Source organism: Monodelphis domestica, chromosome 6 (genome assembly GCF_027887165.1).
Source record: "Monodelphis domestica isolate mMonDom1 chromosome 6, mMonDom1.pri, whole genome shotgun sequence".
In the NCBI taxonomy this organism is placed as follows: domain Eukaryota; kingdom Metazoa; phylum Chordata; class Mammalia; order Didelphimorphia; family Didelphidae; genus Monodelphis; species Monodelphis domestica.
The window spans coordinates 125094297-125120368 of NC_077232.1; the positions used below are offsets into that span (position 1 = coordinate 125094297).

The window sequence follows — 26072 nt, forward strand, 5'->3', positions numbered from 1 at the left end:
TGATATTTCTGTGTCATCCCTGTTTCTGAAGTGGCTTGAGTACAAAATTGCTATATACAGTCCTACGTGTCTCATCCTCTATGGTGTCTACCACAGTGCCTTATACTTGATAGGGATTCAGAAAACATTTCAGGATGATGTTGAAATATCCCAAAGTAGAAGTCACGGGTTATAAACAATAAAAGTCACATAATTCAACAAACATATTAAGTGTCTACGTTTCAATTAAGCTATAATTGAATGAGTCAAGTCAACTAGCATTGATTAAACACCTACTATGTGCCAGGCAAAAGACAAAAAAAAAATAGCCCCTGCTCTCAAGGACTTCACAGACTAATGGAGGAGACGGTATGCAAACAAAATTATGTGCATGCAAAAAAGTACAGGATAAATTGGAGGTAGTCTCAAAGGGAACAGAGTGAAAATTAAAGAGGAAAGGTTTCTTGTACAAGATAGAAATTACAGGAAGCCAGAAGTGAAAGATGAGGACAGAGAGGATTCCAGGCATAGGGGACAGCCAGGGGAAATGCTTACTGTCAGGTTTCATGTATGTCATAAGTGAAGAACAGCAAGAAGATCAGGGTCATTTATTAAACGATAACTAGGTTCAAAGCACCATGCTATGCATTGGGGCTACAAAGACCAAAACAAAATGGCTTTCCTTTTATACAAGGTGCTTACATTTTACTCTTTTTTTTTAATTTGAAATTTTTTATTTCATTAATTGATTTAGAATATTTTTCCATGGTTATACGATTCATTTTTTTCCCCCTCTCCTCCTCCCACCCTACATTTTACTCTTTGCAAGAAATTGAGGCAAGGGCTCATAATTTATTACAATACCCTTTTACGACTGTTTCCAGCTTTTCTTCCCAGTTGATACTTCTAAATTCAGAATGTAAGTGGAGAGGAGAGGAAGTCCTCCCTTTGTAAGTCCACAGCCCATCTTTCAGTTCCAGATCAAACATTTCTTTTCAAAGCTGCTCTGATTTAGTAACTTCCCATGGTTGTGCCCAGAGTATAACCCTGAAAGAAGCTCTCCCTCTTCTGGCTGAAAGCTTTCTGGTCAACTTCCTTGAATTGTCCCTACTCTAAAACCTTTGTTAACACACAGGATCATAGCTTAAGAACTGGGAGGGTTTTTTTTTTTTTAAGAAGGCATCTAGTCCACCCTCCTCATTTTATAGCAGCAGAAATGTGAGGCCCCAAGAGATGGAGTGACAGATCCTGGATAACTAGCCTAAGTTTTCAAAGTTTTTAGGAAGGGGGGAGGTAGGTGTCTCAGTGGATAAAAATCCAAGCCTGGAAAGAGAAGTTCCTGGGTTCAAATCTGGTCTCAAACACTTCCTAATGATGCCAGACAAGTTACTTGACCCCAACTGCCTAGCTCTTCTACCTTAGACAGAAGCAAAGAATTTCGTAGTTAAAAAAAAACCCAACAACAACAAACAAATAAGAGTTTACTACTTAGAAAACTCTGAGCTAAGCTCTGAGGATACAAATAGACAAGACATCCCCTGCCCTAAAGGACTCTCCCTTTCTAATGGAAGAGACAATATATGTAGAAGGTTTCAGTTCTAAGTCAGATCACGAAAGATTTCATGGTCCTCAGGATTCACCAGCAGCAGAAATTCCAGCCTCTTCTTTAATGTCATTTTTTGCTGATAAAATCATCTTTACTTTATGATGCTTTAACTCTTCAACACTGCCAAGGACTCTGATGGCAAGAATTTTCTTTTCTGGATTTGTGGTCGCTGTGTGCAGGGAGCTGGAAGGAGATAGGAGGGTGCTGCCGGAGCACTTGGTTAACATTTGTTTGTGGAAGTGGTGAGAATGGTAGGTTTCGCCTAAGGAGACGGCATCTCTCAGTAAAGTCAGGGCTGGAAGCGAACAACTAGGTACAATCAAGATATATACAGGATATGGGGCAGCTAAGTGACTCCATGGATGGAGAGTCAGCCTAGAAATGGGAGGTTTTCTTGGAAAAGATACTAAAGTACAAGTCTAGAAATGAAAAGTCCTAGCTTCAAATCTGGCCTCACTTCATACTTGTGTGACCCTGGACTAGTCACTTAATACCCATTGCCTACCCTCTTTTGCCTTGGAACCAATACACAGTATTGCTTCTAAGATGGAAGGTAAGGGTTTAAAAAAAGAAAAACTACATATAGAGACAAATTGAATAAATTAGAGATTTTTAAAAATAGAGGAAAGGCACTAACATTTGGAGGATGAGAATTTAGGAGAAACTTAGCTAGGAGGAAGCTAGAGAATCAAGAAGGAAATGAAGAGCATTCCAGGCATGTGAGTGCCAGTGAAAGCACTTGGGGTCTGGAAATTGTATATCTTGTTCAAGGAACAACAAGGAGGCCAGTGTCACTGGATCACAGACATGGGATGGGGGAAGAAGGTGTAAAAAGACTCAAAAGGGAGGGGGACAACTAATGAATAGTTTTAAATGTAAAACAAGATTTTGTAGTTGATCCTAGAGGTGATGGAAGCCACTGAAATTTAATGAATATGATCTGTGCTTTAGGAAAAATAATTTGAAAACTGAGGGAATGGTGGACTAGAAGGGAGATAAGATTTGAATGCAGGCTATTGCAATAGTCCAGATGTGAGGTAATGAGGGCCTGAATCAAGGTGGTGGAAGTTCAGAGGAGAAAAGTATACAGGAAATGCTACAAAGTGCACCATAAGAAATGATGAGCAAATTCATTTTTTTTAACTTGGAAAGAACTCCATGAGATAAAGAGTAATATGAGTAGAATCAAGAGAACATAACATACAGCTACAGATTTAAAATTTGAAAATCTACTTGTGAATGTTCACCTCCAGAAAATGAAGTGAAAAATGGAAACATGAAAGATAGAATTTATGCATAAATATCTCTTTGCCAGATGATGCCTTCTATGGAGGGGCTAAGGTACATGGAAATAAATTCTATTAATAAAATTTTTAAAAAGAACAAATTCTACAAAAGTAAAATCATCAGACTTTGACAATAGATCAGAAAGGGGGCAAAGTATGAAAGGGTAAGGAGTCAAGAATGGCACGTAGGTTGTGAGCCCGGGTGATTGGGAATGTAGTGGTGCTTTAGAGCAGTACTAGGAAAGTTTAAAATGGGGCAGGGTTTGGAGGGAAATATAATTAGTTCATTTTGGGGCATCTCAAGTTTGATATATCTACTGGACATCCTATTTGAAGTGTCTTGTGAGTGGTTGGAGATAAAGAGTCTGGAGGTTAGAATGAACTTAGGACAGGATAAGTAGATCTGAGAATCATTAGCAGAGAGATGATCATTGGAACCATAGGAAATGATGAGATCAGCAAGTGAAATAAACTAGAAAGATAAGAGGACAAAGCCCTGGGAGATACCCACCTTTATTGGGCATGCCTGGAATGAAGATCCCACAAAAGAGACCCAAGAAGAGCAACCAGAGAGGAAGCAGAACTAAGACAAGCAGTATCTCAGAAACCTAGAGAGAAGAAAGTGCCATGGGAAGAGGAGTACCAATAGCTGCTGACAGGTCAAGAAGTTTAGGGATTTTTAAAAGGCCATTAGATTTGGCATTCAAAAGATCATTGATAACTTTGGAGAGAGCAATTTTAGCTGAATGGTGCTGCTCCCAAGACTCTTGGCATCAGATTCTTGGACCATCTCCATCAGTGTCTGAAGGGAAGTGAGAGTCAAGGTTTGGTTCAACTGGCATATGCTACTACATCCTTTCTCTCCCTCAAGTTGCCTTACTGCTTCATCAGATGATAAAATCAACAAGGCTAACAGCTTCAAAGGCACCCTGCTTCCCCATCTACTCTGGTCCCCACCTACCCATAGCAACAAGCATTTTGTAGAATCACACCCTTGTTTTCATTGGGTCTGCTTCTCTTTCTACCCCAATATTCTGATGAGTCTCCCCACAGATATATCTCAAGGTCCAAGTTCCATCCCTGAAATCCTCTATCCCCAACTTAATTTCTTCCACCAGCAGCCACAACTGGTAGTCAGGATGAAGAGAAGAAGCCTGGGAAGGGAAGATGTGAGGATGTGTTGCCACAGGATAAAGAAACTAGGAAAAACTAGGGAATGGCAAGAGTTTGTGGCATATATGTCCAATCTTTTTTTTCTTAGTAAGTCTGTGGTTTATTAGAGAAAGCTCTTCTGAGGAGCACCACAGAAAGGGAAGGGAAGAGGGGGAAAGGGAACTGGTCAATCAGTTACAGTTTATCTTTCCAAAATACGTTTAGGAAGAGAAATGGCAAACCCACTGGTAGTAAGTAGGAAGAGGCAAAAATCTTCTCAGGTCTTCCCTTTCCCCTTTTGTTGTATGGAGAACATCCACTCAGTTATGTCCTACCATTGATTCAATTTATGATCCTTTTCCTCCCATGGTCTTTACAAATAAATTAACTGTGCTGCCATCTGGTGGGTGAAGAGGAAAAGCTGTCCAAAGAAAGCAGCTGCCTGAAAGACCAGTGTTCTTCTAGTGAATTTTACTATAGGTGATATGAAGAACCTTTATTCTAAGAAAGTCTTCTTTTCTAGGATCTTTGGGTGGTCTCCCCAAGCAGGTTTCATGAAGATTTAGAGCTGGAGAAGACTTTAGAAGTTCTAGTCTAATACCCTCAATTTACAGATGAGTAAACTAAAGCCCAAAGAGAAGTTACTTGCTCAGTTATGGAGCTCATAAGTGGCAGAGCCAGGATTCAAACCCAGTATCCTAAAACTCCAAATACTAGCATTCTGTACATTCTACCATGCTATCTATCTTTGTCTTCCATAGCAATGAAAGTCCCACTTCCTTGTTACATAAATGAAATTGCTATTTTAAAAAAGTTCATTAATTCAACTCAAATGTTTATTAAGAGACTAGTATGCAAAGTAAGAGTTGAGTGGCTTGATGAACTTTTTCCACCTTTTTCTGATGGGGGGAAGACATCCTGCTAGTAACATCTATCTACCTAAACAGGATGACTTTTTAACATTTTATTTCCCAAAGATTCTCTTCTGTACAATCTTGGCACAGCAAAAAATATGTTTCATTTTTTAGTCAGAGAACCTGGTTTCAAATCTTGAAACTTTCACTTCAGTAAACCTCAATTTCCTTAGGTGTAAATCTAAAGATTTGGACTAGATGACCTTTGGGATCACATCTAGCTCTACTTACATCCAGGATTCAGTGCTTAGATGTCTAGAACAAACTGTCCAACTCTAAATCTCTGTCAGTTCTAAAGTAGCCAGTGTTGACAATCTGAATCAATGGAAAGGGAATTCACACAGATTGTCACAAATATGTGAAATATTGATTAGAACCGTGATGCCCTACTTCCATAATTTCAATAAAATAGATCAGCGACAGAGCCCACTGAAGCTGAAACTAAGCACTAAATTACATGTTGGGGACAACTTTATGAATAAGAGAGCAAGTGGCCACTTATATAATATGTATGATTTGAGGGTTCTGGACCTTACCCTCTATTCCTCCATGCCTCCCCCCCGCCCCCACCAAATCAACTCTCATATTAAAGACTTATTCTTCCAGCTCTTTAAGGCTTTTTATCTTCGAGATCTTCCATTAAAATGAAAATACTATTAGAAGTAATTGTAAACAGGGAAATTCCTCCTAGTAGATCTTGAAGCCTTATAGGAGAGATTTTCCCTTTTTTTAAATTACTTTGTTTTTCAATCAGAGCAAGCATTTATTTTCTCTAAACTGTCCCCCCCCCATACTGCCTGCATTTAAAAGAAAAAGAAATCTCTGATAACAAATATTCATAATCAAACAAAACAATTTCCCATATTGACCATTCCCCAAAATATGTCTCATTCTGCATTTTCTATCCATTGTCTCTCTGTCAGGAGGCAAATAGCATAGATTTATCAGGTGTCCTCTGAAATCATGATGGATCATTGCTTTAACAATAAAGTTTTGTTCTTCACAATGTTGTTGTTATTACTCACAGTTTACCTGCTTCTTCTACTTCATTTTACATCAGCAGTTCATTCAAGTCTTCCCAAGTTTCTCTGAACTTGGGAACTCTGAACTCATTCTTTTTCATTATTTCTTAGGGCTAATACAATAGTATTCCATTTTACTCAGATGTTTTTCTTCATCTATTCCTCACAGTTTTTTGCCACTTTATTTTTATACAAATGGACCCTCTTACTCTTTCTTTGATCTTTTGGAGCAATGGCCCACCTGGACTTCTTTCTATCACACTTCCTCTCTTCCTCTGGGAAGTTTGCTAGGATTGACAGCAGGGAGGAGGCCTCAGTTGTCATCTGTTCTATGAAAGGAATCCCCTACTATTCACAAAAGAGTTCCCTATCAAAGGTCAGCCATCTGCCAGACCTCGAGGACTTTAGAATCAGAAATATCACCACCCCCATCCTTTGCCTCCATATTTAAGGGAAATAGGAAATTTCACCTCTTCACACATACCCAAAGTAATATACATAAAGTGCTTTGCAAACCTTAAAGTGCTGGATAAGTATATAAATGTCAGTTATTATTATTAAAATACTGGGAAACAGTATCTTATAGGACTAGCTTTGGAATTTTTTTTAAAAAACAAGTTCAAATTGGGGCTCTGCCTCCTTTACTATTATCGGATGAGTCACTTCATCTCTTTGGATCTCAGTTGCCTCTTTTGTAAAATAAAGTTTGGTTTAGATGACCAATAAAGCCCCTTTACTAGCTCCAAATCTATGTACCTGTGAATCTATGTATTGTCACAGCCCTGAAGTTCAGGGATAAAGAATGGAATCCAGGAAAATCAGAGAAGGGAAGTGTTATCATTAAAATTATCTTACGAGGTGGATTTAGGATAGGACTAGAAGTTTATTGATCATATCAGGTTTACTGGTGAGGCCAGCATCATAACTGATAAAGTGTTTTAAGTCTCCATGGCGCTCTTCCTACCAAGGGACAACCTGAACTGGGTTAGGCAGTCATAAATAGATTTTTAGGAGCTCATTTTCAGCCCTCCTTTGACCATCCCAAGACATCTTTTACTGATATTACCTAGTTAAGAGGCAGTCCATCAATCTACCCCTCCCCATCTCCACATGTAAATAGGTCATGTCCACAGGAAAAGAACCCTAGTCTTTGTCATTTATTAACCAAATTCTATTATAAAGGAAGACCTTCTTTGAGATTCCCAAGGACCGCCCCCAAAATGCAAAAAAGCAGCATATTAGATGGCATCCCTAACCCAGATCCCAGAAAAGGAATATAGAATAATTTCCCTAATATTAGGAATAGAAATTAATATAGCATATGAAAAATAAATTCTCCCAGAAATGAAAAAAGAGTAAAGGCAAGAGTTTCCTATATGTTGGAGACAGTAGACTCATTTCAATGGATCTGTGATTTCTTCAGTGGGTATACGCCCTCCAATGAAGCCACCCAATGTCCATCCATGCCTACTGACATTGTGACTCCTGATTTATCACATCATCAATCCCTCACAGGGTCTCCACCCAACATGCCAGGAATGTCCCCCAAGACTTTAATCCAGTGCCTGGATTCCACTGGATCACACAGGTCATCCTATCAGTTATCTATCATATGACCAGTCCTTTTTTTTTTTCACAGTCACACATCTCTCTGATTATATCTTTTCTGTCATTTGTCTTACACAATTCCTTATTTGTAGTGGGGTGCAGCAGCCTGCTCACACCCACTGTGCTGCTCTCCATTGCCTTTGGGGTGACCCTTGCAAGATTGTGGTATTTCATGACTCTCAGCCATACAGTGACACAGAAAGAATATTGTTGTTTTAAAAGATAGGTCTTTGTTTCAGAAAGAAGCTCTGGGGGGTAATTAAAAACACTGCATAATTTCCCCAAAGCAATCCAGCCCACTCTCCAAATCCTGTTCAACTCATGGACCCACATTAGAAAGCCACATAATATGCATTATTGGTTGATAACAATATCAAGACTCAACCATCTGCTTCTCCCATTTCTTCCACCTCAAATATTAAAGTGAATTTAATCAGTTTAGTATCAGAAACATTAAGACAAAAAATGCTCCAAAGATTATTTGTAACCAATAATAGTGTTGCCACAGGTAGACTATTAGCCACTTAAGAAATCTGTAATGAACAACAGTGGTTCTCAAATCAAAGTTCCTGGGTTCGAGTCCAGCCTCTGCCACTGATTATGTGATATTGAGCAAATCAGCATAAAATGAATGGACTGGACAATAGCCTCAAGGTACCTTCTGGCTCAAGAATTATGAGTGGTCCTGTCTTATAGCCCTGCCTCTGCTATAGTTTCTTTTTTTATAAAAACCCTTACCTTCCATCTTGGAATCGATACTGTGTATTGGTTCCAAGACAGACAAGTGGTAAGAGCTAGGCAATGGGGGTTAAATGACTTGTCCAGGGTCACACAGCTGGGAAGTGTGTGAGGTCAGATTTGAACCTAGGACCTCCCTTCTCTAGGCCTGGCTCTCAATCCACTAAACCTACCTTCCCCCATGCTATAGATTCTGTATGTGAATTCTCTTCTCTCCACTTCAATGGAAAACAGGATTTAAGAGCCAGAAATTCCCTATGAGGATAGAAAATCTTATCTATAAAGATGTTTGCATACTTGGGAAACATTTTGAAAAATTAATTGGTGGGGCAGCTAAGTAGCATAGTGTATAGAGCTCCAGGTCTGGAGTCAGGAGGACCTGGGTTCAAATTTGACCTCAGACTTCTAGCTAGGTGTCTCTGGACAAGTCACTTAATCTCAATTACCTAGCTCTTACCATTCTGTCTTAAATTGCTACTAAGACAGAAGGTGAGGGTTTAAATGTTAATAATTTGAGAGAGTTTCAGGGAATCTCTGGGCTTAGTATACAAAAGGTATTCACTGAATACTTATTCAATGTTTGACATTCTCTAATTTATTATTAGATACTACCTTGCCTGTGTCTTTCAGACATAGCAGGTTGGCTTCCTTAAAACAAAGAATCTAGACCTTAGTATTGAATTCCATTGTCTGAAAAACTTGTTCTACAAACACAAACCAGTTCCATACAGTATTTTAAAAATATTTCCTAAAAGAAGAACAGTAGTGGTAACCCTTGGAATTCCCCAGTTGAAAATTAAACCTGTTTCAAAAGTTGAAAGCACTCAGTCTGTCCCTCTCCCTCTCCCTTTCTCTTTCTCTCCCTCTCCTTCTCTCTCCCTCTCTCTCTTCCTCTCTCCCTCTCTCTTGCCCTCTCTCTCCTTCTCTCTCTCTCCCTCTCCCTCTCCCTCTCCCTCTCTCCCTCTCTCTTTCCCTCTCTCTCCTTCTCTTCTCTCTCTCTCTCTCTCTCTCTCTCTCTCTCTCTCTCTCTCTCTCTCTCTCTCTCTCTCTCTCTCTCTCTCTCTCTCTCTCTCTCTCTCTCTCCCTCTCTCTCCAGTTCTGTTCCTGAGTGCATCTTTTTCTTGCTTCTGGTCAATATAGATGAAATATGTCTAAGGACAAAATAAACCAAGGTTAGGACTTAAAATGAAATTGTTCTCTACATCCTCTTTTCATGTTTCTGGCATGTCCAGAAAACTCAGAAGAAGACATTATTGCTTTCTGAACTCCCTAATTAGGCATTTCTCTGCCCTTTCCTACTGGGGAAGGCATTTGCTTGAAAAGAGACTGGATAAATAAAACAACGGAGATAACCTGCTAATAGATGTCTATTATCATCAGCTCTTACTAAGGTTGGGAATGAATAAACCCACCTCCTGCTACTCTCACTTTGGAAAAGGCAGATCAGCTCCTGGATAAGTTGCCATCTTTCATGCCTTCCATTATATCTTCTCAATGTGTGCTCAGCCATGTGCGGTTCAGTTGAATTCAGCAAACATAGGTCCCTTCTAAGTGCCTATACTGTGCTTGCACCCGCTGGTTCCCACAGTCATCTTCAGGGCCATGAAACAGGTTTTTCTTCCATCTCTGAGTAACTGACAGTGCATTAGCATTGTTGTCTTAAAACTCACCACCATTTAGCCCCCACATGTAACCCTGAGCTGACTTCATCCATCAAAAACAAGAATAAAGCGGAGAGAGCCAGAAATAGATGAACACATTCATTCTGATGATATTTGCTTTTCGCTTGTGTAAACCAGGTGATGATTGAAAGAGATTTGCTCTTTGCGGCTCCTTCTTGCTCTTTATGATCCAAAGGGAAAGGAAATTCAGGATGCTTGACTACAGTTTGTCAGCTAGCTATAAAGAGAATTCAGAAAATGTTCATTTTACTCTCCCCAAGTACTTTTTGTTCTCTCCCAAATTCAAAAACTGTCAATGTGGACATCTTGTTTTCAGGTCACATGTTGAGCATCCAATAATGTCCATTTGGTGTAGATTTATTTCACGCCTACTACATATGGTCCCAATGGCAAAGACACGTCGGGACTTCAATGACTCTGGGAGAGAGGATGAGGCTGACAATTTTGCTTAACTCCTTACCTTGGTAAAATCCAATTTATTCACAGGTCAACACATCACTCATGATGTTATTGGTCTTCTTCAAAAACAAAGGGCAAACCACTACATACAGTGTGTGTATGTATATGCAGATTTTAGCACAGACCACATTCCGGTCACCCCTATATATGACTCCCTGCTATTAAGTGTAGCTTTTGGCTTTTTGAGATTGAGATTTGAAGACACTACCTGGTAGGGGGGAAAGTGGATGTGGAAATAGAGCAGAAATAGACTTGAATTTGTATGACAAAGTTGAAAGCCTCAGAAAGGGTTACTAAGCAGGAATTAATATAGATACTAGCCTCTGCTAAATATAAATACATGAGTCATTACCTGTTCAGGAGCAGGTCACACAACCTTGGACATTAGAGCCAGTTTTATTGAGATGGAATGTAGGTTGGGGAAGAGGGAAAAGGAGGCAAACAAGCTGGAAACCAGAAGAGAGCTTCAACTCACAGAGTCTAGAGGTCTGCCACAACATCCCCAGCAGGTAGGGAGCTAAATCTTCAAGGAAACCAACTCAGATAGACTAGAAATGGAAAGTGACCTCAAAAATAAATCATGCCAGAAACATAACCTAGAGGGCAATAAGCCAACCAAAGCAGCTTTTTAGAAGGGTAGCATTCGAGAAAAAACCCTCCCTCTTATCCCCTTCCTCTGAGGCTGTTTCCCTGTAAAGAGAAGAGGAGGACCACAGGTAGGAATTCTTAGAGGTCCCTCGGTTGGATGGCTAAAGTCAGAGGGAGGTAGCTATAGCCCACAGCTATTTCATTCCCATACAGCTTCCGACCTTTGGTTCTGACTCAGGAGCAGAGAAGGTTGTGAGCTTACGCTGCCTCCCAGAGCCAACAAGAAGTCGGCTCCCAAATCTACTCTTGCCCTCCTTTTCTCTAAGGCCCTTGGAAGACAAATTGTCCTTCCAAAAAGGATGCCAGACTTTTTCTTTTCCAAAGAAATCCATCAAACAAATGAAGCTACCCTACTTCATGAGTTTTGTTTTGTTTTTTAAGGGAGGGATTCTACCTCCCCTGCAGATACAACTAGGGTAAAAGAACACCTGGCATAAATGGAAAGGGGCAAGATTGGCACCGTGGAAGGATTTTCCACAGTATTTCACCTCAACCAGAATTATTCAGCAGCTGATTTGTAAATAAGTAGGAGCAGATGGCCAAAAGGTGGGAAGCCAGGGCTAGAAGGAAACTAACTTGGAAATGAGGTAATATATGTAGAAGTGCTTTAAGCAAACATAAACCTCTATGCTTAGATCCCTATTCCAATCCAATAATGTCCTCCTGCCCTGAGCTTCTATCATAATTATTGTGTATTCCATAAATGTTGGCATTGAGTTTTCTATCTCTGTGTGGGATGTATGTGTGTGTGTCCCACCTCTCAGAAGGACACATTTAAAGGACTGGTCCTCATTTTATTTTTGTCCCCTTCCTCATCTCTCACACTTCCCTCAGTCATCACCAAAGCCTTATACAAATTGACATTTTACAAAAACATATTGATGAAGTTATCGGCTAAAAACAGAAGTCTTATTATATGGAATTATAATTATTTTTTAACTCTTACCTTCTCTCTTAGAATCAATACTAACTAATAGTTTCAAGGCAGAAAGATGAGAAGGGCTAGGCAATCAGGGTTAAGTGACTTGCCCAACGTCACACAGCTAGAAAGTATCCACCCAACTGCCCCATGGAGTTATCATTCTTAAGGCATAGTCATTAAATTATGAATTAGTCAAACCACTGAATTTTCTTCTGCCTCACAGATTTGGGCCATTTTCTGATAGTAGCTCTGCCAGAAGATGAGTCAGGGGCAAAGAGAGGACAGAAAACCAATATATTTCTTTGCCTGAAGAGGCTTAAATTAATGGCAAATGTGTGGTTTGGGGATTATCCCTGGATTTTATTTATTCATGAGATCCCTTTCCCTTATAACTATAGGCAATATGATTTGTTTGTTTTTAAAGTATCCAGTCCCTTTCTTTATGGGTAGAGTGGTAAAGCACCCTGGGAAATATGTCTTTGACATTGGGAGAGAGGAAAGAAGAGTCTTAAGAACTGTGCAGTAAACATCTAGAATCATAGGATTAGACTTATGGTTAGAAGGGACCTTGATATCCAACTTCCTCATTTTATAGGTGAAGAAACCAAAGCCCAAGGAAGTCGAGTGATTTGCTCAAGGTCGCATGAGTAGAAAGGATCAAAGCTACAATTAAAACCCAGGGCTCCTGAAGCTTAACTTAGCCTCTTTTCTCTATGCCACATGGCTTTTCAAGTAATAAAGACTAAGAATAGGAACAGTGCTTAAATAGGGAGACCTCAAAGAAAACTGAACAGGAGAATGCGTGCCCAGAAAATAGAAAGCTAAATTGAGGGTAATTCTGAGAGTAGATCCAGGAAAATTACTCAGTTAGAGATGCTTTGAGACAAAAGTTTTGTTCTGGAACAGAAGGGTTGAGTTTGGGATCAACTCTAGTTGCTGACAATTCCTTTTGCTGGTAAGTAAGCATAAAGTTTAGGTACACATTGGGAATGGTACAGGTATCCATTCCATATCTCAGCTTTCTCCAAGGCAGTTTCAGTGTATCAAGAGTCAGAATAAGAAATTAAATGGAACTTTGTGGGGGAGTTTTGTGGAAGCTGATGACACCTGAAGGCCAACAAATGACAGAAGAAAGTTTATAAACTAAGAAATGCAAAAAAAAATGTGTGGTATTGTGTAATATCAACATAATTATCTTTTAATATCATAAATACACATAATTTTTAAGTTAATATAAGTAAAAAGTTAGTTTGCAAAAAGAATGTAAAAGCCAGAAAATGACACACAAAAACTAGAAATGTAGATATTTTAACACTGACTACATATAGCCTATGACCAAATACTTAACCCAAATTTGACGATAAGATATTGAAAACACCCCATAAAAGAAAAAAGGAAAATTTCAAACTTTTCTGTATAAAAGGAGGGCCAAAAACATTTTTGCTGATTTTCTGGATCACAGGAGACAATGGCCCTAACCTCTACAACTCGGAAGGGTTACCTATATGTGATTCAGAGGGAAAATAGGTGAAGGGGAAAATAGGCAGGGGTGGGTGACTTAGAGGAAAAGAGATGAGGTAGAATCCATCTTCACAGTCTTCTTAAAGTCAAAAAGAATCTATCCACCAGTAGCAAAGTAGACCATCCAATTGTTGTAGCTGAAAATCTTCATCTCTTGGTAGACTGTCTTCTGGTGATGGTTCTCTTGAATTTTAGAGAGGCTGGTCCTTGGCGTATAAACACACTTTACTGTGTTGCTGCCTCATCTTCATCCTTTCCAATGAACACAAACATTTCACTACACAGCCTTTGAAAACCCAGGTTCTTCTCCATGGAAGAAATGAGAATGATGCCCCTGAAGACATGTAGTGACTTACTATTGGAATTAGCCACGGAAATTAGCAGTAAACCTCTGAAGGTCCTTGAAGTTCATGCCATGAGATCTCCCTATAATTAGCTGCCTTGTGACAAAGTCCTTTTTGGTCCTTCAGCTAAAGCTTACTGAATACAGTCCTACATAAATCTGCCTACCTTTAAATAAATGCTGACCCTTGCTTTTGAGATTACTATGCCTTCACTGGGAAGTGCGGAATAGCAGAGGAACACCAAATTTAGAATTAGAGGACCTGCATTTGAACCCAGCTCTGCTACTGACACTTCACATAGCCTTGAACAATTCAGAAAATTGGGCTTGAATGAGCCAATCTCTTAAGGTCTTTCCAAGTTCTAAATCCGTATACCTATAGGCAGTAGTGTGCTGGAGCTGGTTTGTACCGCCTCTCAAGAGGCAATTGGTAAGTTTTTAAGGAGCATTTTCACCTCAGAAATCAGCAAATGCTACACATTAAGGCTTAACCGATTGTTTCATGGATTGCCCAAGTTCAAGAAAGTGATGGAGAAAATGTTAATAATGCAAATTAAACTTAATAAGTATATCCAGCTTGTTTTTCAGAGAGCCTCTTATTAAATATTTCCCAGCAAACTCTTGCCTATAGACCTCCAAATCAGTGAAAGAAATTCTAATGGTACTAAGTGTCTCATTTTAGACATAATTTCTTAACTCTTCAACTCTGGGTCTTTGGGAGAAAGATAGAGCATAATCACTCCCTTGGAGCCCTTCCGTTCATATCAAAATGTCATTCACTGTTTTCCCTCTCCTTTAAATTTTCTTTTCCAGATGATAACAAAAAGTAATCCAGATGGGGTGCAGGTGCTGTAAAATGATACAAAGGTAAAGTGGAACAAAGATTTCTATCTGAAGATCATTTTGGGATCATAAGAAAGCCATGTTTCTTAATTTAGTGCACCATTCAGAAACACTTACTTTTCAGGTTCTGGAGGAACTGTGTATTGAAGATAAGTGAGGAGTTTCTGAAGATGTGATATCAGTTAAGAAGGTTCAGCATATAGAGATGGGAGGTCCTAGGTTCAAATCCCAGCTGTGTGACCCTGGGCAAGTCACTTGACCCCCATTGCCTAGCCCTTACCACTCTTCTGCCTCGGAGCCAATACACAGTATTGATTCTATGACAGAAGGTAAGGGTTTAAAAAAAAAAAGAAGAAGGTTCAGCATAAAGGCAGTTAGGTCGCTCAGTGGTTTGAGAGCCAAGCCAAAGGGCAAGAGGTCCTGGATTTAGATCTGACCTCAGACACTTTCTAGCCATGTGACCCTGGGCAAGTGACTTGATCCCTATTGCCTAGCTCTTACTGTACAGATTCTACCTTGGAACCAATACGCAGTGATGATTCTAAGATGGAAGTCTTAAAAGTCTTACTTTCAAAAAACAAGGTCCAGCTTATTTTTTAACAGCATTATGTTAATCAGCCTTATGTATATAGTACTGTATATATTATATAAATTATATTATATGTTATGTATATGTATTATATAAATGGCTCTTTAATTTGGGATACAGAGAGAGATTTTATTCATCCTTTCAATTAGTCAGAATTGGTTGAGAATATCATTCTGTAGAGACAGAACCTGATTTAAACTAAATTCATAATTTCTCAAGTAGATTCTCCATGATTTAAAGAAAAAAATCTTGACTTTCCCTAGCTGATGTCTGAAAATTCAAGTTCAGGGGTCCAAAATGGATTGATTCAAGCCCAAAGTGAATTTTCCCAGACATCCATATTTGATTCAATAAGAAACTTGTTCTGAGTAGAAAGATTGACTCATCACAGGTTAGATTCGAGTTAATGAAAACACTGGGAAAAGCTGCGCATGTGGCATGCCCTTTCCGGTGAGATCGCTGCATTATATTCCATTTGAGTGTCTCACAAGAGACCTCTCACCAAGTGGGAATGATAGATAAATGTTTGCCATGTGAACAAAAAGCGCATCAATGAAGCCTTTCTTAAAATTTTAACCTTAAGAATCTAAATCACTGTGTTTTCCCCACCTTTTTCCTTTAGTTATTTCTTTGATCCAGTTCACGCGCCACCTGCTGGTTATATCAATGAAGTTAATAATTACAAGCTAGAGGAAGAAGATGGCATCAAAGTGAAGGGCAAAGAGAACAATGAAATCTTGGTACAGAAAAATGACCTTCAGAATGAGGAGCTAAAGAGGACTGAGACCAAAAACAGGCTAAACAGCACCCAGGAACCTTTCTGGCATCATCGAGGACCTCCCCCTCCGGAGGATGACAGCGGTAACTCTGTGGCAAAGAGCGATGCTCCCCTCAATGGAATTAGTTCTAGTCCCGCTGTATCCCCCAGCGTCCATGCCAGTCTTAGCTACAGAAAAGAAATCACTCCAGAGGAGAGCGGCAGTGGCTCTTGGGCCAGTGCTTCCAGTGAGGGGGATCCTGTTGAACACTTTGTTAAAGAAAGTGACCCAGGGAGAAAAGATCCTAAGCCTCGAGCTCCAGAGGAAACTCGAGTCACTTCAAATGGAAACTCCCAAGCTTCAGGAGAAAACGCTTCCTCCCCAGGAAGTCACCACACATTGGAAGTCCAAGATCACCTCATACCACTACCAGTCCCTGACTATCCTCAAGTCGAGGTGCAAGCGATAAATCAGATTGTTGATGAAAATGATTGTTTTCTGAGTAATCACATCATGGTAGAGCAGATGGACAGAGTGGATTATGCCAGTGGGGATCACCTCTCGAACCTGTGTTTTTCTAAAAGGAGAAGCTGGGATTCATTCCATGAAGCAATTAAAACTGAGGCCTTAACGATGAACTTTAATGAGGATGTGTCTGAACGAGACACTGACTGGGGTCCTGAGCAGGAGGATGCTGCAGTGGCAGAAGCCCTGGCAGCCCTAGAAGCTGCCACTGCAGGAGAAGATGGAGAAGAGGGGGACTAAAAGGAAAGGGTTACCTCAGAGATTCTTTTCTCCTTGTTCCCTATAGGGCCAAATCCTTCAGGTAAGTAAGCTACTGCCTGGATGTAAGCTAAACATTTGGGAAGTGCATTAGTTCCTTTGGACAAAGAGTCTATCATTTCAGGTCATTAAAATTATAATAATCAAACTGGGCCAGCTTGAAGCTGATGGTGATATCAAGTACAGAAGGAGAGTCAACAAACTTATCTCAGCACTTAGCCCAGTGCCTGGCACATAGTGGTGCTTAATAAATACTAGTTGACTGACTGACTGACTGACTGACTGACTGATTCCCAACTCCCATCTTAGGCTTATTTTCAGTAAAGTGAAAAGGATCTGTGGCAAAGATGCTCTTTAAAAAAAAAAATGAAATCTCAGCCCCTTCTCTCACTCCCATAAAAAGCACAACAAAGTCTCAGCAATTATCAAATAATCAAGGCTGGGTCAGCCTCTCCTAATTTATATCCTCAAAATCTAAAGGAGCTAATGCATCCCTTAGGAGTATCTAATGTATATCCAGAGCATGGCTTACTACCAGATAGGAATTGGGTCCATAAGTAATCCTTTATGATGTGTTGAACTAGTTCAATTGAATAGATTTGGAGGTAAAGCAGAATGAATCTGTGAATAAATGATTAGCCCTCGGTTGGGTGATTTCAGACCCCTTGACCTTAACGTTTTTCATATTATTATAACCATCTCGTCTAAATATGGGGGGTGGGGGCTCATTCAAAATAGTAGCACTGGAGATGCTGTTACCCATCTGATTTTGTTTCAGCTTGTACTGTTGGCCATAAAGAACAGAACTAGGAGTGATAGTGGAGTCACAAAGTAGTCAAAGGCTTGATGTAAACCTCCTAAGAGATCTATATTTAAAATTGGAACGGTCTGCTTTGGGAGGAAATGGGTTCCCATCACAGAAGGTCTCAGAACAAAACCTGGACAACTAACCACTTTGGGGTCTATTGTAGAGAGGACTGTTATTAGGATGTCCCTTTTAAGTGTGAGATTTTATGCCTTTGAATTTGTTTGTGTGTGTGTGTGTGTGTGTGAGAGAGAGAGAGAGAGAGACAGAGAGAGAGAGAGAGAGACAGAGAGACAGAGAGACAGAGAGAGACAGAGACAGAAAGACAGAGAGAGACAGAGAGAGAGAGAGAGAGAGAGAGAGAGAGAGAGAGAGAGAGAGAGAGAGAGAGAGAGAGAGAGAGGAGAGAGGGGGGGAGAAAAGGAGAGGGATGAGAGAGAGAGAGAGAGAAAGAGAGAGAGAGAGAGAGAGAGAGAGAAGGAGAGAGACAGAGAACCCATTGTATCTTGGGCTCTCTTACTTAAATAGGGGCAAGGGCAATTTTCCCCCAGCTAGCTAAATAGCAAAGCTCTTTGATATTATTGGGAAGTATTGAGAAATATGTGTATCAAATTATTAAACAGTTTCTCTAGTGTTTAAAACACCAAATAGCAGGCCAACTGATTGAATCTGCTAAACTCAGTCCTGGGAAGGAAACCAAAACCATGAGTTCTCTTCCTCTCTTTGACACAGATACATTGTGTGGCCCCATCCTTCTACTCTTTAGTACCTAAAAACTGCATTTGCTTGAGCATCCTGCTTTATGAGCATCCAATAACCTTGATATACCTCACCATTTTGTGGCAAAGCATTTATAATCATAGACACATTTTGGAAAATGCCAGGGTTCAATAAAAATTTCAAAGCTTAAAATTAACCATGTTACAACCACTAGAAGTCCTACTGTTGAGAAGGTCGTGTTCACATGTGCATTCACTCTCATGTAGACAAGGAAGTGTTTCAGGACAAGCTGTTAACTTCCAGGCAGCATATCCCTTGAAATGTTTAATGCATATATTTTATGATTAAATTGTCTTGTGTTATAATGCTTAGAATAGCTCTATGTGTAAAAAGTACATTGAACCCTACTTTGGGGGATTCAGCAGACTTTTACTAAGTAACTATTAGGTGCAAAGCAGGGTGCTGGGTGCTGGATATATAAATGAAAAATGACACAGCCCTTGCCCTCAAGAAGCTTATACTCTTCTAAATGGATGGGTAAATAAGGAAAATCGCATCCTTTAGTTCTGTTTGAGGGACACCTAAAACCCTAATTATTTACCTTCTGAGTACCCATTACTAAATTTACCCAGTGCCCAAAGTTATTCCTAGAGAAATTCCTCCCTTCTTGGTTATTGGTATTCTGGAGAGAGGAGTATGAGCTGATATTCCATTTACATTCAGAATGTCAATTTTCCAGTTTGGGCTTAATTGAAAGAAGGTCGGGACAGCTATTGCAGACCCAGCTCTGTTAACGTTCCCTCAAGGCTGGCAGTCCCTTCAGGAACCAATAATCCTCCCTGCTCCCAGCCTAGGGGAGGTAAAAGTGAGATCCAGAGAAGGGAGAGAAATGAGAAATTCATGCTGACTAACTCTCCCCAGCCCAGATGGTGGCCAGTGGCCAGGCTCCATTAATGTAATCCTTTGTCTATAGTGCCTTTGAGAAGTCTCCTCTGTACTGATAGTAGGATTGCTATTTCTAAGCCAAGTAGGGGGATGGGGAGAACCAAAAAAAAAAGTCTTCTTAATTTATCTCCTCAAAATGGGATGGGGGGAAAGAGTACCAGGGAAACTGCAATAATGGGGTGGCTGGCTCTTACTTGTCCCCAGAATGCTGCACAGGAAGAGAAATGAATTCTGAATTTAACACAAGGGTAGCTTGGAAATGTTTGAGAGATATTTATATTAATTGCTACTTTAAGATAAGAACTCAAAACGGGAATTTGGGGATATTCTTCCTTCTATCAGCCCTTGCCCTTATATCTGTTTCGTAGGACCCAAGATGGCCGGGAGGTTGGTGCCCTTAAGGTGGAAAAGAAATTCTAATTTTGTACTTTATCATCCAGGGTTTTGCAGCAACTTCGTATATGCGCCACTAGATCAATTGATATTTGAGCGTACACACCTTTTCAAATGTTTTCCGGTCCTTTGGAGTCATTGTTACCTTGAGTAAAGATATTGGCAGGATGTTATTAGAAGTAGCATTTCCTAGAGAAGTTACTCAGTACATGGCCAAGTAAAATAATTATTTTCCCACTTCATTTTTGGCATAAGATTATCTGTGCTTTGTAATAAGCAAATTGGACCAGAGATTTGCATTTTTCTTTTTTAAAAAAGAATGAATTCATCAGGTGAACAAAAAAACACGTTTATGTTTCACTTAGACAAAGTGTTTATTGCTTCTAATACAGACTAGCAGAAACACCCAGGAAATTGAGCAAGCCATGATGGGTAAAACAAGTGCTCTGGAATAGTGATGATCTGAGTTCTCTTGCTTTTAATTGTAGCATAGAACATTGTTGATGACCACTAAGTGTTTGGGACTTTTTTTTTTGCCCTTCCCTGCCCAATTGTCACCACCACCACCACCCCCAAAAATGGAGAAAGTCATATAATTACATTTTCAAGTCATTAACAGAGCAATGGAGCATGGGAAAAAAACTAATTCTCCAAAGTGATTCCTTGAGGTTCCTTTCTTTTCCTCACTAGTTATTCCTTCATCAGGTAATAGATGTAAGGGTGAAACAAGAATTCCCAACCCACCCTAATCCATATTTCTATATTCCAGGCACATGGGGACAAGGGGGTCCTGTTCTTAAATCCTTCCTCATACACTAACTCATATGGACTCCCAGCAAATTACTTAACCCCTCTGGGCCTCAGTTTTCTCATCTTTAAAATGAAAGGGTTAAACTTGATGATGCCTCGGGTCTCTTTTATTCTGTATCTGTGAGCCTATGATTTGATTTCACCTATCTTTTGCAAGGGCAGCTAGGTAGTACAGTGGATAGAGTACCAGGCTTAGAGTCAGGAAGGAGTCAAACCCTGCTTCAGACACTTGTCTGTGTGACCTTGGGCAAGTCACTTAACCCTATTTGCCTCTGTTCCTGATCTGTAAAATGAGCTGGAGAAGGAAATGGCAAACCACTGTAGTATCCTTGCCAAGAAAATCCCAAATGGGGTTCTGAAGGGTTAGAAACAACTAAAATAACTAGAAAACATCTCTTGCATAGACTGGACACTTCTAGCTGCTTCTCCACTTTTCTCAATTAAAAAATGATTCCTATTTGTACAATAAAGTTGATAACAAAAATGTGGAAACTTCTTTTTAACTTTTTTCAACTACCATGAAACCTCATTAATTTGAACTCCAGATATTTGACATTGATAACTGGAATAGAGTTTACCTTTATTTGTGAAATCCTTACTTTGTAAATAATGAGATTTACTTATGCAATCAAGACTGCAAGCAACATACTTTTAAATTAGATTAATTAATTAGCTGTTTGACTAGGGGGAAGTCAACCCACCTCACTCAGTTTCCTTATCTGTCCAATGAAGGAGTTAATAAAATAATGATGTTGATCTCCGGCAAGTTGTTATCTTCTAGTCCTGAAATTCTATGATTCTACTTCAGAACAAATTTTTAAACATTTCACGTTATGAAATCTACACACAGAAGTAAATATTACAATTTATTCTTATCTATTCATTAAAACAGATCCCCTTAAGGTTTGTAGTAAGCAATATCGATTACATAGTTCAAGCTTCTATAAGTATTGAAGAATAATTGAGTGGCCTTGCTTTAAAAACACATCATAAATCATACTTTTGACAAACAAACTGGTCTTCTTTCCACCTAGTCTGAATAGAGAGATGTATTGTGCCCTCTAGAACCAATGCGAAAAAAGAAAAGAGCCAGAAGAGAACTGAGGAAGCTATGGCGATTGCGGTACTCAAATTAGACTATCTAGAAATTAATGGCAACTTGCATTACAAGACCAAAAACACTGAATGGGGCCACCTGGTTATATGGGAAACCAGTGTTTTGAAGCCCATGTAGGAAGCTCTGCCACATGAGCTCCTTGATTACAAGAATACTTCATTTTTTGGCTTTGTATCTCAAGTCCCTTTTTCATCTTTGTATCTCTACTGCCTTATTAGTAGTTGGCACATAATAAATGTTTGTTGACTCGACGTGAACTTGACTGGTGTTTTGTTTTCTGTTTTAATCACCTTGACCTCACACTTTGGAATCCCATTTTTCAAAATCACAGAATGAATTAGTTCAAGTTCTTTTCTTTTCCCTGCTCCCAGAGATGAAAACAAATACAGGGGGCAATATTTCTTGCTGCCTACCTCATTGCTGCTGCCAGTTCATGCTGTCTGGAAGATGCTAGACATTGTAAAACTGCATTCATGCAAATTCAGCATCGTTGCTGAAACTTTTTAGCACCATGGTAACCAAGAGAACTTTCCCAAGGTAGAAGCCAGGCAATAGGCATTACTAGGTGTCTTTCTTAGAATAGCACGACATAAAATATCCTGAACAAGAGCTACAAAAGTTGCCTGACCTTAGGTTTCTACGCTATCCAAAGATCAATGATGACCAAGCTAATAAAAATAGAGTTTGAGTCTTTGTTGGGATCTTTTCCCAAAGCTAATGATCAAAGTACTTCAGTCTCTGTAACTCGGAATCAGTTTTAGTTCCAATAACATTTGTAATTATAAAAGAACAATCAAATACCCATCCTGACACTCTTTAATCTACAGTTGTTCACGCATCTGTGCTGCATACTCAAGTGTGCTTTTAGGGTGCACATAGCATTTTCTCAGTAGCATATATTTTGCAATAATTTCAGTTAGAACCTGAACTAGCAAGCAGAATGCAGCAACGAATTTTTGTCCAAGTTATTAAATTATTCATCTCAAGCTTACATTAGAGAGATCTATAACGATGAGAATGTTTTGTCCAATTTGTTTCTTGTAACCTTTAAAGTTAAACAATAAAGTTCTTTCTATAGATTCCCTGCTTTTTAAAAATGTCCATAAAATTAATTTGGCTTTCAACTCAGGAAAGCAATGTGATGTAGAGGACAGAAACGCCTTGGAGTCAAGATGGTCTGGCTTCAAACCTTGCCTCTGATTCATACTGGCTGTGTGGTCGTAAGCAAGTCACTTAACCTTGCAGGGTTCCACAAACTCTAAGATGACAGGAGTTTCTAGGATCCTAGGAAGGAAGTTTTTCATACTGGCTGTTCCCTTTTATTGCCAAGATCACAAGTCTAAGCAATAATAATAATAATAATAATGTATCCTTTGCTAAAGTCCTGATATCATTGTAAAATTGTATCATTGTAAAATGAAAGTTACCCTGGGTTCAAAAAAGCTATGTCAGGGGACAACTAGGTTGCTCAGTGGATAGAGAACCAGACCAAGAGAGGGGAGGTCCTGGGTTGAAATGCAGCCTCAGACACTTCCCAGCTGTGTGACCCTGGGCAAGTCACTTAACCCCCATTGCCTAGCCCTGACTGCTCTTCTTGGAACCAATATGGAACTAAGACATGAGGTAAAGACTTTAAAACAAAAAAAGCTATGCCAGCAGGGTCCAATCTCTTACAGCTCCAAATAAGTAGGTCTTGCCATGCTGTGCCTGAAGCTTTCTGGTGAGGGGGAACCCCCTACTTTCCACGATAACCACTCAGCTTTCACATAGTTCCAAAAATATGGAAAGGGTTTGGGGAAGAATAGGAGACACTTTTATTATAATTTGGGTGATCTTGTTGAGCCTGAATGCTAAAGTACAGCTATGACACATTGCTAAAAAGCTTTGGGAATGTTCCTGGTCTTTTAAGTCTGTTTGAAGATCAACCCTGATAAATTCAGGGAGCTCATGATCTGATTAGCTACAGGGGGATGATTTGTTTAGCCCTAGCTGCTCTCAGCGACCATCTACTAAATTATAGGGTGGCTGTGATCATGTTAGTGGAAGGAGTGTCTATGCTGACAAAAGTTATAGATTCTTGCAGGAAGAAGGAATACATTAGTAAAGGGATTTATGGGATTTGGAAGAGAAGAGCTTTCGTTTATTCATTCAATAATATTTTGATTGAGAAGCAGACTGGGATAATGGAGCACTGGACCTGCCTTAGGAAAGATCTAGGTGGGAATGCAGCTTTAGGCACAGTTGTGGGAGGATGGGGCAAATCCCCTAACTTCTTTGAGCTCATTTATAAAACGGAAATGAATACCCAGGATTGTCTTTTTTTTTTTAATTAATCCATTTCATCTCCAAATATTTATTTACAAACTATATTCAAATATGGAAATATATTCTTCAGTCTCCTAAGATTATGCTTAAGTAAATGAAAGGTGATGTAGCACAGTGGATAGAGCTGGACTCAGTGCCAGACCCATCTATGACACACACTGACTGTGGCCCGGGGGTGGGGGGTTGGGGGGGGCGTGGAATGGCCCAACCCTGCAGTGCTCTAGGCAACTCTCAGGCTATAAACAGCCAGAGAATGCCTAGATGCACTGGCAGAAGTTTTCTAACTTAGGAGTTCTCAATACCAGGATTGTCTTGAGGATCTAATGAGATAATAATGTATTTATAACACTTTGAGAAACCAGGCACTATTTAATATCAGTTATAAAAAGGCAGTATGGAACTGGAGAAAGAGGCACAACCTCCATTCAAATCCCAGCTTTACAGCTTAGTATATGAGTGACCAGAGTTGGATGGGTGGAGTGCTAGATCTAGAATCAGGAGGACCTGGATTCAAATCCATCTTCAGACACTTCCTAGCTATGTGACCCAAGCCACTAAACCCTGTTTGCCTCCGTTTCCTCATCTAGAAAATGAAAAAGGAAAAAGAAATGGCAAACCACTTCAGAATCTTTGCCAAGAAACTCCCTGGTGTTTTACATCTGTTTGAAGATCAACCCTGATAAATTCAGGGAGGCTCATGATCTGATTGGCTACAGGGGGATGAATTTTTTTAGCCAGAGCTGCTCTCAGAGACCATCTACTAAATTATAATTGTGACCCAAGTAGGGTCCCAGAGTCAGACATGACTGAAAAACAACTGAACATCCTCATGGGTGACTTTATGCAAAGTCACTTTATCCCTGTGGGTCTTAGTTTCTTCACCTGTAAAATGAAGGAGCTGGATCCCTTCCAGTTCATAATCTATAATCCTATGACTGAGGACCTGTGAGGTCCTTCCAACTCTAAATCTAGACAAGACTCTGTGCTAGGTGCTATGAGGGAAAAGGTAGGGAAAGAGACAAGATTTATGTAATTGCTCTAACAGCTACAAAGTACTGGGGGAGTTCAAGGAAGGGAAGGTTCTTAATGAGTATGAATTTCAAAACTACTCAACCCTGTTCAAACCATTCTTTAGAGGATGGGATTTGGCTATTTCCTGATCAATAACAATAGAGATACTTGGAATGACAGAATCAGGTCTTGGAAACTACAATCTCCACCCTACTCAAGGTAACAGGATTTAGAAAGGGCTACAGCAAAGCTCAAGCTCAAAGCTTAATTATTTGAGAATATGGCCTTCAACAGACATGTGCAAAGGGGACAGACCTCTAGGTGGTCCTAGGTTAAGCTAGAGCCACCATTGGCACAGGGGAGACACAGGAAGTGAGGTAGAGGACAGCTAAGGAGGGCTTCTTGCTTCCGGTGTGGAGGAGAGGTGGTTGTTGGAGCCTGGTGCTTGGAGTGGAGGCCCTCAGACTGTTTCTCCATTTTGGTCACGTGAGTGATAGAGACTGATCTCTTTTCTTTGCCTCGGCTATCCAAGACCTTGGGCCTTTGGCCCAGCCTAAGCAGAGTGGGTATTTAAGCCCTATTCCCTTCTCTCCCTTTCCCCCCTCTCTCTCTTTCCCTTTAATACTTTTCTTCCTCCTGTTTGTAATTAAAACTCCATAAAAGGTTGACTGCTGACTTGAGTTTTCATTTAGGAATTACATAACTGAATTCCTTGGTGACCTTAAATTAATATATATCAGTCTTTTAAAGTGATTTCCATATCACATGAAAGAAGTTACAAGTTCATAGAGAAGAGGGCACCTAGAGAGCCGAACCTAGAGATGGGAGGCTCTGAGTTCAAATTTGGCCTCAGATGCTTCTTAGATGTGTGACCCTGGGCAAGTCACTTAATTCCCCATTGCCCAGCTTTTGCCATTCTTCTTTCTTGGAACCAATACACAGTATTGATTCTAAGATGGAAGGTAAGGGTTTGGGGAAAATAAGATTTTATAGAGAAGAGATATTCAGATTAAATCTTGGTGGTAGAGTGGAAATTAGATAGGTAAAGCTTGAAAAGAAGCATTATAGATGAAGGCAAAAGCAAAGTATCAGG

At 39.8% G+C, this 26072-nt stretch overlaps 1 protein-coding gene across 1 annotated transcript in view; it reads left to right on the forward strand.

Annotated features, from left to right (window-relative positions):
* Positions 1 to 21894, forward strand: part of C6H4orf19 (chromosome 6 C4orf19 homolog) — a 104858-nt gene extending 82964 nt beyond the window's left edge. Inside the window, exons 3-4 of the mRNA XM_007496578.3 lie at positions 14694 to 14747; positions 15935 to 21894. Coding sequence (XP_007496640.1) covers positions 14716 to 14747; positions 15935 to 16835 — 933 coding nt within the window. The 5' untranslated portion in view covers positions 14694 to 14715 and the 3' untranslated portion in view covers positions 16836 to 21894. The remainder of the gene's footprint in view (positions 1 to 14693; positions 14748 to 15934) is intronic.
* Positions 21895 to 26072: the final 4178 nt, after the last annotated feature.